Source organism: Ips typographus, linkage group LG12, assembly GCF_016097725.1.
Source record: "Ips typographus isolate SLU linkage group LG12, UJ_Ityp_2.0, whole genome shotgun sequence".
NCBI classification, from domain to species: domain Eukaryota; kingdom Metazoa; phylum Arthropoda; class Insecta; order Coleoptera; family Curculionidae; genus Ips; species Ips typographus.
The window spans coordinates 1,400,778-1,413,565 of record NC_138433.1 but is presented as its reverse complement, the minus strand read 5'-3'; the positions used below and the strand labels follow the sequence as shown (position 1 = coordinate 1,413,565).

Below are 12,788 nucleotides of genomic sequence, written 5' to 3'. Positions count from 1 at the left end.
TGCTTAGATTGAACTAAAAAAGCCGGTTTTACGGTAGATCAAAGTAGGTCGGAGTTGCAGCGGCATATTAGTTTTGGTTAGGGCAGTATAATATAAAATACTTGGTTGGTTTTAAAGTTTTCCTGGAATAATTGCGAATTAGTTGAGAAGGAAATAAGAAAAATCAATAAAACATGATACAAAACCGAATATGTGTCACAAGGGCAAATCAAACTGCAATAAATTAAACAAAGATGGGGCACGACCAATCGGGTCGCGTATTTTTGACAGCGTTGACGTTTGAGCGTACGAGTGGGGGAACAGCTGACTGTCGAGAAAATCTAAACAATTCGGACATATTTGATTGCGATTTTTTGGTGCGACCTTTCCGCGGAAAATCCCGTTTTGATTTCGATGTCATGACAGAGAAACGCCCTTAGTGCCTTCGCGGTGTCAATTTTCATTTTAATTTTCCGTTTATCGCAGCCATTTCGCCAGAAAAACGGTGTTATTTTCGCGACGTGACGTCATATGATTGCGTTTGTTATTTTATGAAGTGCGAGAACTTGGGAGGTAAGCAGAAATTTCGGTTTTCCTTAGTTTAAGAGGGTTTTCGTGGTGGTTTTTGGGGGGCGATGGTGCGGCAAAGGTGCTGGACCTTCGGTTCAGTAATGGCACGTTCCACAATCGATATTTTCAGTAAATAATAGGCGAAATTCCACTTAGCAACTTGAACGTCCTTGAACAAGTTTTTAACAATGTTGAGAATTAAGTTTGTAATTGGCGACATGCATAAATATGTCTAAATCGGCGGTCTGTGGAGCGTTTTTCTGCGATTTCTTCACATTCTGTTATGTCAGCCGAATTCCAACTAAAAATAGTACTAGACAATGATAGCTTTGATATCCTTTTAGGCTTGTAAATGCATAGTGTTGATTTCTACCTACTTTTGTGTGCTATTGTAATAAGGATGAACTAATGACATTGAATTTTAATTACACCTTCTGTCCAAAATAGTTTAATAATTTGAAGCTGTAGGCAACTAATATGTAGATTATTTATTTGTTAATAGAGTAGTTTACACAAAACTAATGATTTCACCTACACTAACTCAAAAAATATTGTTAGTTTGAGCATAGAGCAGCCATATTGAGCTAGTGTTTAAAGTTAGTTTGGACCACACCTATTTATTATCACTTAAAGGCCTATTCAGTTTTATTTGCTTATTAGGGGCAACAGCCAGTTAGTAATGTTGTTTCTGGTGGTAGAGAGAATATGCAGAAGCCGGCCCTGATTCAAGGAGACCTGTAAAAATTACACTTTCAATTCTTTAGGTTAAACAAAAAGAACTCTAATTAGGCAACTGTAGAAGCGATTTCACCGAATTTTTGCCTGTGTTTACCTTTTATTAACCTTGTAACCCAACGTTCATAAATATAAATACAGGTATGGATATTTTCCTGGTAAGAAGAGAGAACCCATTAGAAATCAATGAGTTAGACAAAGGTGGCAGTAAATCCTCTCAAATGTCACATACTAAATTTGTTGTCACTTTGTCTAAACTCAGTGGCCGCATTCGTTTTCAAGCTCCATGGAGCGAGCAGAGCGTTTTAAACGTCACAATGACTAATTTGGAAATAGCATAATTTGACCAACTGTCAGTTACGTTATTGTGACGTTAAATACACTCCATTAAATTAGTATTATGGAATCTATTAATAAAATTGAAAAGGTCCATTCAAATATAAACATAAATAAAGTTTGGTAATTTCAATGAAATCCCTTGGAAAACAAGGAAGAATTAGTTAGAGTTAGTTTTAATTTTAGTTAGCAGCGAAACCGTACCACTAATCAATCATTTTTATACACCAATAAAAAGCTCATTTCATTGGCTATCTATTGACATATAAAAGTTTATATTAAATGTAGCAAATAAGCTAGTTATTGACGAGTGAACGAAAAAATGCACCAAAAAAGTCATGAAACTTTGACGCCCTCTAGCGGCCAAACCGTCCAACCTATTAACCCAAGTTGGGATATTTTTAGAAAGCTCATTTTACTGGCTATCTATTGACGTCTCGAACTCTACCAAAAATAGTGCATTTAAGCGAGTTTTTGAGGATTAAACAAGAGGATGCACCAAAAAGGTGATAAAAACAATTGGTCAAATTTGACGTCCTCTAGCGGCCAAACGGTACCACTTATCAATCAATTTTTATACGTCAATGTGAAGCTCATTTCATTGGCTGTCCATCGACATATAAAAGTATATACAACGTGCTACAAATACACGTGGTTTTTACGGTTTAATGACAGGGTGCACCACAAACATTTTTCGACTGGTTAAAGGCTAATTTGACCTTAGGAAATTAGGAAAGCATGGTCACGTGACTTACTAGGTCCTAGGTCTACCACGACGTAATGCTTGAAAAATTTTTTGTTTTTGCAAATGGCAATTTTTGTAAGGGTCAAATTTGCCTGAAACACCGACACTAACCTAATCGGTTTTGCGTTATGTTGGCCAGTTAGTGCAAGCGAAAAGCGACCTTAATGATTGTATTTGTAGAGTTTTGCTACTACTTTGCTGCCAAATATCAGGGCCGTACCTGCCCGATTTAAGAAAAATCCTTAAAATTAGAGCCGTATCAGTCAAGGAAAATATTTAGTAGGCTTTGTAGCCCTCTGGCGGCCAAACGACGCAACCTATCAAGACATGCGGCCATATTTTTTGAAAACCCATTTTATTTTCTATCCCTTGACATATAAAAGTCTACACAAAGTGTGTGTGTGGCATTAGAGACAGTTTTGACTTGAATTTGACAACTACTCCTTTAACCTGAATTAATTCGGTTATTTTGACAGTTACAGGGTGGTTCAATGTATCAATTTAAAGAATGGTTTTTTCAAATAAGTGGCAATACAAACTTTCCTTAGTTTTGAACAGAGAATCAGACAGAATTATAAGAATAAGGAGTGTTTTGTTGGAAAATCTATAAACTTTCTGGTCTTTTTTAGAACTGAATTTTTGACCAAAAGACGAAAAGGTTTGTTAGGGACACCCTTCGTTTCTAATGGTTTCTCTCAGTTCAGTCTTATTCTTTCCTATTCAGTTTGAACACAAATTACCAAACTAAATGATTTTTTATCAATATTCTACTCAATTAGTATATTAGGTGACCCAGTTGGAAGTCTGTAATGACTAAATAATTTCAGGTAGACCAAATGTAAACGTGGGAAATGAACACAACAATCGAAAACGGTTTCCTAAAGCCTCCCGGTTTCTACTTCTTGGAAGAACCGCCAACAAACCAAAAGGGTGCGCAGGGGGATGCAATTAACGAAAAAAAAATCGGAGAGGTGTGGTCTAAGCATAATTTCGATACTAACAATAAGGTCAAAGTGGAGAACTTGATGATTTTGAAGACCACTTGGGGGGGCGCTAGCGAGGCAAAAGATCAAGAGGATGGCGGTGAAACGAGCGGAGGTGAAGAACTGGAAGCAAAACGCGAGTCCAAATCTGCAGGTGAGTGTTGTTTTAAAGCGGTGAGTGCGTTTTTAACTTTTGGTGGTAGATGAGGAGCCTGCTGAGGGGTTGTTGGGACAGGAGGAGGTGTCACCGTCCCATCACGCCCGCCGACCACCAAATGCCTTCTTGATTTTCTGCAAAAAACACCGGCCGATTGTCAGACAGCGCTACCCCACCACAGAAAACAGGGGTGTAACCAAAATTCTTGGAGAATGGTGGGCGCTGTTGAATATTGCCGAAAAACAACCTTATAACGATTTAGCCAAAGAGGTGTGCATTTCACGGTTTTTTTTTTACGAGAAAAGCATTAATTTATGTGTGGATTTAAAAAGTATAAAGATGCCTTCCTATCTGCCAATCCGGGCTTCCGCTGGTATAAACTACCGGCTCCTCCATTGCGGACTCTCGCCACCCGTCCCACCACTATATCGAAACCAGCGCCCTCTACAGTGGTGGCCAGTCCTACCGCGCAACAAGTCTACCTGTCCGAATTTACTCCCGGTAAACTGGCTGATGAGTCTCAATTGGGCGGATTAACGTCTCTTATGAACAATAACTACCATTCCGGAAACAAGGAAGATGATGTGCTTTGTTGTGTGGTAAATATGACTATTTTTTGTACAAACAGCCTCTTTATTAATATTGTCAAATTGCTACAAGTTTTCTATAAAAAAAATAACAAATACAGGGTGTCCGGATTTAGTGAGTTTTGACAGGAAAATCAAAGTGACACAAAAACATTCTTAAGGCACTTGTTTTGATGTGATTCCAGTGGCGTGTTTAGTTTTTGGCTACTGCCTTCCGTTTTCTCAATAATTGATATAATTTTCTTATTTTAAATGGAACTCATAATCGAATAGAACTTGAAATATCAAGTGTCATATGTCATGAAAATGGTAATTTTAAGATCTTTTCAAAAATGAAATAATATACAGGGTGTTTCATTTAAAAAAACAATTTTTATGTGCGTATCTTAAAAACCGTGTCCAATAGAGAAAAATTATTTACACTACTGCATTCTACGTAAAAAGTTGCTGTAGAAATGTATTTTAAGAAATAGCAAAATAACGCACCTGGAAGAAGCTAGACAGTTTTGAAGAAAACTTCCATTTAAATACGTCCAATTTGGCCCACCCTGTACATTAAATTAAATGTGTCAATGGTAAGAAGAAAGAACTATTGTAAATCAGTGTTTCAGACAAGGATGGACTGAAATCTCTTTTGACGTGTGTCAGTTTAGTGAAATGGCACATAACCGCTATCAGTTAAGCTTAATTGATATTATGTGACCTGATTGCAAACCGACTTATATTTTTCTTTGTCTGTAGCATTGGTTTGCATAGCACTCTTTTCATTTGTCAGCAAAGTTAGCTGCTTAGAAGTTCAATAAGCATTTAAGCAAATCCAAGCCTACTATGACTACTTACTTAACCGCGAGTGAATTCTTAGTTGGCCATGGCAGAAATGACGTGCGGCCATTTCTGATTTTTCCAGGTTGAAAACAATAATAACAACAACGAACATCTCCACTCAAATGAAGAGGAAATGGAAAAGGTGGTAAATGGAATTTACGCGACTCCCACCAGCAACACAATCAAAAACGCAGACCTACCTCCGAAACCTATCAAAAAACGAATTTACGAACAGTACGAGGGTGAACTGAACTGTTCCAGGAACATTTTTGATGAAAAGGAATCGAGCAATATGACCCACCAGGATTTGTTGAACAAAGTCGTGGACGGGATTTTTGCTAACGATCGTGACGGTATTTGTTTTTGGGTTTAGGTTAAGTTCAGTATGTGAATGTGGTTTTTGTTGCAGACGCAAAGGATTTACAGAGAAAAAGCGATCGGATGTGCAAAGGTAAACGTTACGAACGATTCATGGTGGAAGGGAAACTGTTGGGAAACAAACGGGATATGAAACTCACGCAGCATCATAAGGAACTAACCAAATCTAGCCAGGAAACGCTCCCTTTCAATTTGGAAACCACTATAAAACGACTGGCTGAACGGACTAAAGTTAAAATCGACTATGATGAAGAAGCAACCAAACTCAAGGTAATCACCAATTTTTTTTTTTAAAGAATGTTAGGTTAAGTGTGGAATTAATCTTCAGGAACGCGTACGAACCACTTCGGACCCCTCAGAAGCGAAACAACCACCACAGATCAGCTTTAACCTCGATCTTCGGATAGACAATCTTCCCAGCCTGTGCTACGACGATTTCGTGAAGAGGAAACGCGAGAATAAGAAACGAAAAATGAAGTTTAAAAGCGACTCGTCCCCGAGTAAAATGCAAAAAGTGACGGAGAATAACAACGTAAAAGTGGAGGCGGCGGTCGGTTCGAAAAAAACGGAAAAACAAGTCGAGCATCACGCATTTGAATAAAATGGAAGAGGACACGTTGGAGAGGGCCGATGCTCTGTTAGGGTTAGCCACTTTGGCTATGGTCGCTGCTAGCACTGAGAAAATCGACGAAAGCGCAACGGGTACGTAGAACGTGTTTTGTTTTTTAGTTTTAGCAAACTGTTCAAGTAGCGGGGTAAAATTAAATTTTAGCTCTTAAATTCGTTGGTGCAAGTATTCTACCATAAACTAAATGATAAGTACAGACAATCAGCGCAATTTAATTATAGTGGTGCCCGAAAAGGAAGCCTTTATGCTTCAAGGGTTTTCAAAGGTATTTTGACCGTTTCAGTTGTAGGTAAACTCTAAGAGATGGCGCTACTACAGCTCGTCTTTGCAGACATAGTTGCCAAGTTTTCTAGTATTTCCTATAATACACTTTCTTTTGCTATTTATCTCATCTGAAAGCTTGACTTTTTTTAAATAAATTTGAGTTAAATTACTCGTTTTTTGAAAACAAAACAAGATAAAAATTTCTGGTTTGAGGTATCAATAATAAAGCTTCTCTCTCTCTCTATTTATTTTAAAAGTCACGTGATTATTTTTTTAACGTCAAAAAAGAATCCTGAAAGTCACGTGACCGTTTTTTTAGTTTTAAATTGATCCACTGAATCACGTATCTATTTGTAAGATAAAAATGTAATTTTCAACGTCACGTGACAGTTTGTGTGTTTACACTAATATTTTTCAAATTGCTTCACTCTTTTTAACTCTTTTTAACGTCAAAACAGATTCTGAAAGGCACATGACAGTTTTAAATGTCAAAATGTTATTTAAAGGAACACGTGATGGTTTTTCAGTTTAAACTGATATTTTTTAAAGACACGTGACCCTCTTTACAGTGCAAATTGCCACGTGATGATTTTCAATCAATCTAACGTCAAAACAAAATCCTAAAGATCACGTGACCGGTTTAGATGTCACAAATATTGTTTAAGTCACGTGTGGCTTGTTTTTTAATGCCAAACCGGAATCCTGAACGTCACGTGACTGTAAAATGACAGAATACTGTTTACAGAGTCCACTGGCCGTTTTGAATTATGATTTTTTAAATTACATTACTTTTTTTTTACATACAAATGGTCACGTGACGATTGTCAATGATCAAATTTAATTTTTAGTTCACGTGACTTTTGTTTACCGTGAAAACGGGACTTGAAGGTTGCTTGACTTTTTTAACGTTAAAAATGGAATTTATAATGTCACGTGACAGTTTTAAATGTCAAAATGTTATTTAAAGAGACACGTGATGGTTTTTCAGTTTAAACTGATATTTTTTAAAGACACGTGACCCTCTTTACAGTGCAAATGGCCACGTGATGATTTTCCATAATTTTAACGTCAAAACGAAATCCTAAAGGTCACGTGACCGGTTTAGATGTCACAAATATTATTTAGAAAGTTACGTGGGGGCTCTTTTTTAATTCCAAACCGGAATCCTGAAGGTCACGTGACTAAAATGGCAAAATACTGTTTACAGGGTGTTTTCCACTTTAAACTGAGAATTTTTGAAATTACATGATTCCTTTTAATGTGCAAATGGTCACGTGACGATTTTCAATAATCAAATTTAATTTTTAGCTCACGTGACTTTTATTTAACGTGAAAACGAGACTTGAAGGTCGCTTAACTTTTTTAAGATTTAAAGCGGAATTTATAATGCCACGTGACAGTTTTAAAAGTCAAAATGTTATTTAAAGCATCACGTGATCGTTTTTCAGTTTAAACTGATGTTTTTAAAGACGCACGTTACTTTCTTTATAGTGCAAATGGTCACGTGAGCATTTTCAATAATTTTCACGTCAAAACCGGAATCCTAAAGATCACGTGACCCTTTTTACAGTTCATAAAGTCACGTGACGATTTTTTAATGCCAAAACGGAATCCTGTAGGTCACGTGACTGTAAATGACAAAATAGTACTTGAACGGTCACGTGTGACTAGTTTCAATAATAATTAGATTTAATTTTAAATATCACGAGACCGCTTTTTAGTTTTAAATCTCGTGACGCATTTTAAGGTACAAATGGTCACGTGACTGTTTTAAAATCAAACATGGAATGTACTAAGTATAAAATAGTCTTTGATAAATATTGAAGAATAAATTAATAACAAAGTGAAACACAACAATTAAACAAAACACACACAAAAAATGTGATTTGTCAACTAGACAACGTCACATTACGCGTCTAGTGGTGCCATCTCTCGTTGCTTACTTAAATTAATTTTCAGATCCTGTACTTATCATTTAGTCTACGATTCTAGTCTTAACACACATCAGAGTAAGGTCCACTTCCTTTTAGCCCTCCATGGTATAGAGCGGATGTGACGTCACTTGGGATAGTATAAGGTTTGTTCGTAGAGGCAATTTCAAACTGGTTTTCAACTGAAAGTCGGAAATTGTGTCGTTTTAAGCATTTTAAAGGTAATGACCATTATAGCTGGACATATTCCTCTGATTGTTAGTTGGAGATTCGTTCTGCGAACAGACCTATAGCCAACTGTCAAATTACGTCATCGTGACATCACATTCGCTCTGTTCGCCCACCAGAGAGCTTCAAAATGATGAGATTCATTTCTGTTGAATACAAAAATTAATCACTCCGCTACTTGATTATGTTAAGCAGAAAAAAATGATTAAAACTTTATAAAATTTATTGCTATGTTATATTGTTTAGTTTAAGTTGTTGGTTATGTTTAACTGAAATTGGCAGGTAGGATTAGTTAAGGAAACAAAAGCCTTTTTACCACACCGTCGGACCAAATAATACTTATATACAAATGAGCAATAAGGGCTGCTTTTGCAGTCCTGTTAAGTGCATCTTAATGGGGTTTTGAGATTGGCATAACAAATACAGGAATTGAATGTATGTACATATTTATAAAGGAATATCAGACTTTTTTTTTCACTCTAATTAAGCATTACATAGGTTTAACGTGTTGTACGGGTTTGAAAAAAACAGTCAAATTACTAGAAACAAGGGTAGTTGTTAATTAAACCATCGCACCGGTCTAGTCAGGTAGGATCTCCCCTTTTAAATGAAGGGGGAGGACTTTGTTTTTTTTTTTGTTTCTTCTTTCTTTATAAATATCTTCGCAGGGTGGTTCATTGTTAATCGATGGGGTCATCAACTATAGTCCAATTTTCCGTTCAAAATATTAATATTGTAGAGTTTTTCTAAAAAGCTGTTTAAATACTACTTGACACACCCCTGTGTGTGACGTATGTATGGGACAATTCAATATGCTAACGTAGGTGGAATTCTAACGGGTGTTGAATAATTGTTATGGTCAGGTCGCCTATGGATGGCAATTGTCACAAAAAGTCTTAGATAGCGTTGCAAACAATTGTTATATGACAGCTGTCAATCCGCCTGCGCCTGTTTGATTTCAAACCATACCACAGCCAACTACGACCATAACAATTATTGAACACCCGTTACATTCATAAGCACATTGTGTACAAATTTGAAGGAAAGTAGAAATTTTCGTAAAGAACTGTTAAACTCCTGGAGTTTCACAGTCCGTTACTATACAGGGGGTGCATGAAAAATATAGTGATTCAGATATATGACTTTTCAAATTAATGTCAGTCTGACGTCAAACGGGATAGAATGTATATAGGGTGAAACAACCAAATAAAATTGTTATTGTAATTTTTCTTAGGTTTAAAAGCTTCTAAAGCCGAAAACAAAAAATACGTGTTAAATATTTTTTTAAGCACCATCTATTAACAAAATTTAAAAAAAAATTGGTTGATGACCCCCTTGTATAATTAATTTGAGCAATTTTTGCTAGCCAAAAAAAATTACATGTTCCTGTTTTTAGTCACATTATTAAAGTGTCTATAATCATTGTTGCTGCTTTGGATCTTATATCGTATTTTATAAACATTCTAATCGTTCATACCAAATCATTATTATATATACTTATATAGTTTATGGTGTTATTTCATTTTGTTGTAAGGTAATAATCACGTGTTATTTCAATTATTGTTTAGTTTGGTAGGAAGTTATATTAATAGTAATCGATATTTTTCTATTATTATTAGGCATTATTTCTGGTATGTTGAGATTTTAAGTGGATCTGATATCCCAACTTGTTCGTGCTGCACTAGTTGAGTAATTTACTACAAGAAGCTTTAAAGTATGTAAGACACATCAATTTTATCCAAAATACAAAACCAATTATAGAAAACTTAGGGCCTTAAATATTGACCAAATTGTTTTTCTTTTTTCTAAAATACGCCTTATAGTTAGGTAGGTAATATATACCGCATATAGAATATACATACATATATTAATAAAGGTTATTCATATTTTGAGGTTATGTCTACATAGTGGTGCATGCATATTACATAGACACGTCTTGTAACGTTAGCAGTTTCCGTACAAGACAAAAATTAAAATACAACGGCGTATATCAAAAGGGTGTGATTCAAAGGAATGTGATAAACAATTTTATTTTTCTATGAAATATGGAAGTATATCGCTTTTTATTTATGAATTTTATATAGTGCCTTTTTATTTATTTTACCATTTTTTTATTGTAAAGAAATCGTAATGTTTATACAGTGTGGCCCAACGAAAAGGTCGCACTTGTACTAATGACTTTCACATCTTGACCACTAACATACAAAGTGAAGAAAATACCACACGTCACACTTTTGATTTTTAAATGGGTCACATTTCGTTGGGCCACCCTGTAGAGCTGTTCCACCTCTAGGAAGGTAACTAACATTAATATATTAATAGATTTTAATAAAGTTTATTAAAAAATGTTTGACTTTTATTATCACCTCAATCCTAAAATTTTCTGTTCGGTTTTCTGCAGAAAAAAAAACAGTAAGACATTAAATATAGATTTTATGTTCGCTCCCTAAGAAGTCATTTAATCACATTCACCAATTGTCAAGAAAAATCAATTTACCTCCTGCTCCTCATACAAGAATAAATTTTTAGATAAAATCCCAATTTTCGCAGAAAAATAAGTTTTCTGTTCAAACGGACGTGAAGTACTTCACGTACTGTTTAGCGGTTGTAAAATGCACTTTTATTTTTGCACCTCATTTACACTAAATTAGTAACAACAAATTGCACGTATTAATTAATAATAATTAACATTTCTAGCCACTCGGTAATATCACAATGTAAAAAAGTATTTTTAAGTGTTCACCTAACGCTAACAATATTATTTAATAACCTTAAAAAAAGATGTTTTTACCTTAATGATGTATATGTGATAATACTAAAGGACGGCTTTTCTAATATTTAAGAATTTGAGACAATTATTGGCAATACTGTACTAATCCACGTGTCAAAACTAATAAAAGTGCGGATGATATGGCAACATTGTAATTTTTAAAAAAAGGCGATTTCAAAATAATGTTCATTCTGTGTAAACCCAGTGAGGAAAAAATCTGAAATTTCAGGATTTGTGTTTTACTAGCGTCTGTAAATGTAAATTTGACAGCTGCCAGCCAAGTGACGTCACACATGTCTATAGTTAGTTTCAATATAAACATTGTTTTTGCAACGAACTATAGGACTTAAGTCACTTGGGAACAATCAGTTCTGTATTATTATTCCATGGAGTTCTACGGAATCTAATAATACTAATAGTACTTAAATCTAAACGACTAGAAAACAAAAATATTAACTGATCAATTGCCTGGACTGCCAGGTAACGATACGACCTTTTCCAACTCGCTTTTTATGGCCTCAATAACGCTGATGGCGGGATCGCTCGGTCGAAACGCACCCTCAGCCAAAACATGCTCCACATTCACCCTTGGAGGTTTTAAAATACCCGTCGATGATGTGAACGTGCCAATTTTAGGAGCTGCACTTAAGGGCCGCACTAGAGGCGAGGGAGCGGTACTGCACCAAGCGTAACTCGGACCTGGTGCGTGGGGCTGTTTGTTACCTCCTGTAGTTTTAGGACGTTGAGGCAACGTTGCCATTATGGGTCTATAGTAAATTATTTGTGAAAAATCTGCTTGAAAGTGGATTTGTTTAATTACCGATTGTCATTGGCCGAGTGGCTTTTGACCTCGATCGCTATTGGTCGACTGCGATCGTCTACTGGAGTGTTAACTGGACTGGTTTTTCTACTGGTACCAAACAAACTGAAAGTGTCATCTAGTAGGTCGTGGAATCTTTTGCGCATCCTTGATACGTTTCCTGTGGTTTTCAGGTCCAGGTCATTCAAGGATTGATCTGCGCTTAACCTACCAAATTGACCAAAAAAAGGATAATAAAGGAGCAAATCAAACTGTACCATGTTTCAGTCTGTCAGAATGCATTCTCCATACAACTGGACCAATCACACCCGGATCTTCCATGGTACCGACACTTCCATGACGTAATAAACTCTCAGAAGCCGATCTTCTGGCAGTACAATCACCACCATCAGGCATGTCCAAGTTGGTCACACTGACCGGCTCCAAAACTCTATTCAAAGGTTCCGGCATATTTGTCCTAAAAATTGGCATTTAACTTTGTTTATTCCACAAAAAGTCGAACGACAAACCTGGGAAAACTCTTTACGCTGGGCATCGACAGGAAACTTTTAGGACTCATCACTCCCGGATCGAAGTTGTCTCGAAAGTCCGAGGGAGAATTTTCTTTTCTGGAGGAACCGCTGTCCGAATCAAACACTTCAGGAGGGAGCGGTCTCAAAGGAGTGGTTTTGTTGTGAGCCGCCCTCGGACGGGAAACTTTTCTCGGAGTTACTTTGCGTTTCTTCTTGCCAACGCTCATTAATGGGGAAATGTCCAAAGAACTGGAACTAGCCCGAAAATCATCTCAAAAAATAGTAAGGAGAAACGTACTCGACAAATATAAGCTCAAAAATGTTAATTTAACATTTCCGG

General features: G+C 36.2%; 2 protein-coding genes across 5 annotated transcripts in view; one reads left to right on the top strand and one right to left on the bottom strand.

Annotated features, from left to right (window-relative positions):
- bbx (bobby sox) overlaps positions 1-9,049 on the top strand; it is a 14,202-nt gene extending 5,153 nt beyond the window's left edge. Inside the window, 7 exon segments of the mRNA XM_081991066.1 lie at positions 3,193-3,502; positions 3,552-3,775; positions 3,838-4,104; positions 5,000-5,270; positions 5,327-5,565; positions 5,624-5,854; positions 5,856-9,049. Coding sequence (XP_081847192.1) covers positions 3,217-3,502; positions 3,552-3,775; positions 3,838-4,104; positions 5,000-5,270; positions 5,327-5,565; positions 5,624-5,854; positions 5,856-6,005 — 1,668 coding nt within the window. The 5' untranslated portion in view covers positions 3,193-3,216 and the 3' untranslated portion in view covers positions 6,006-9,049.
- The window catches only part of LOC145736643 (uncharacterized), an 18,679-nt gene continuing 14,894 nt past the window's right edge, over positions 9,004-12,788 (bottom strand). For 2 of the 4 annotated variants that reach the window (XM_081991061.1, XM_081991062.1), the window contains 4 exons: positions 12,446-12,703; positions 12,192-12,393; positions 11,937-12,142; positions 9,004-11,883 (listed from right to left, as the gene is read on the bottom strand). In XM_081991061.1, coding sequence (XP_081847187.1) covers positions 11,577-11,883; positions 11,937-12,142; positions 12,192-12,393; positions 12,446-12,703 — 973 coding nt within the window. In that variant the 3' untranslated portion in view covers positions 9,004-11,576. The remainder of the gene's footprint in view (positions 11,884-11,936; positions 12,143-12,191; positions 12,394-12,445; positions 12,704-12,788) is intronic. The other 2 variants (XM_081991064.1, XM_081991063.1) reach the window with 2 other exon arrangements.